This window comes from Buceros rhinoceros, unplaced genomic scaffold, assembly GCF_000710305.1.
Source record: "Buceros rhinoceros silvestris isolate BGI_N320 unplaced genomic scaffold, ASM71030v1 scaffold31431, whole genome shotgun sequence".
Classification (NCBI taxonomy): domain Eukaryota; kingdom Metazoa; phylum Chordata; class Aves; order Bucerotiformes; family Bucerotidae; genus Buceros; species Buceros rhinoceros.
This window is the reverse complement of record NW_010393007.1, coordinates 5,935-6,312: the sequence shown is the minus strand read 5'-3', so window position 1 is coordinate 6,312 and position 378 is coordinate 5,935. Positions and strand designations below refer to the sequence as shown.

The 378-nt window shown below is 62.2% G+C and overlaps 1 protein-coding gene across 1 annotated transcript in view; it reads right to left on the bottom strand.

The window, feature by feature from the left end:
- The window catches only part of CFAP20 (cilia and flagella associated protein 20), a gene marked incomplete at both ends in the record, with an annotated part of 3,016 nt that overhangs the window by 361 nt on the left and 2,277 nt on the right, over positions 1 to 378 (bottom strand). Inside the window, one exon of the mRNA XM_010144714.1 lies at positions 3 to 31. Within this exon, the coding sequence (XP_010143016.1) occupies positions 3 to 31 (29 nt within the window). The remainder of the gene's footprint in view (positions 1 to 2; positions 32 to 378) is intronic.

Below are 378 nucleotides of genomic sequence, written 5' to 3'. Positions count from 1 at the left end.
ACACCCGTCGGATACGGCAGTTGGCATGGATCTGAGAGTCAAAGCAACGAGTCAGCTTGTTTCCCACAGGCTCCCAGGATTCCAGCAGCCCAGGTTCCTTGGCCCAGCAGCCGCAGGAGACCTCTCTGCCTCGCTGCTTTGCGAGAGATGCTCCCTCTGCTGCTGCAAGCTGCTCACGGCATTGGCCAGGCTCTGTGAATCGAGACCTGCCTGAGCTGCTTTCTGAGAACCCCCCCCTGCCTCTCAGCATGTGCCAGAGCTCCCTCAGCCTCAGCTCGCTGTGTGCTTAATGCTCCCTCTCCAGGGCCTCCCTGAGGGCAGGAACGAGACTGTCCAGCCCGCGCTGCCTCCACTATCAGCTGGCGGCGAAGGAGGCGC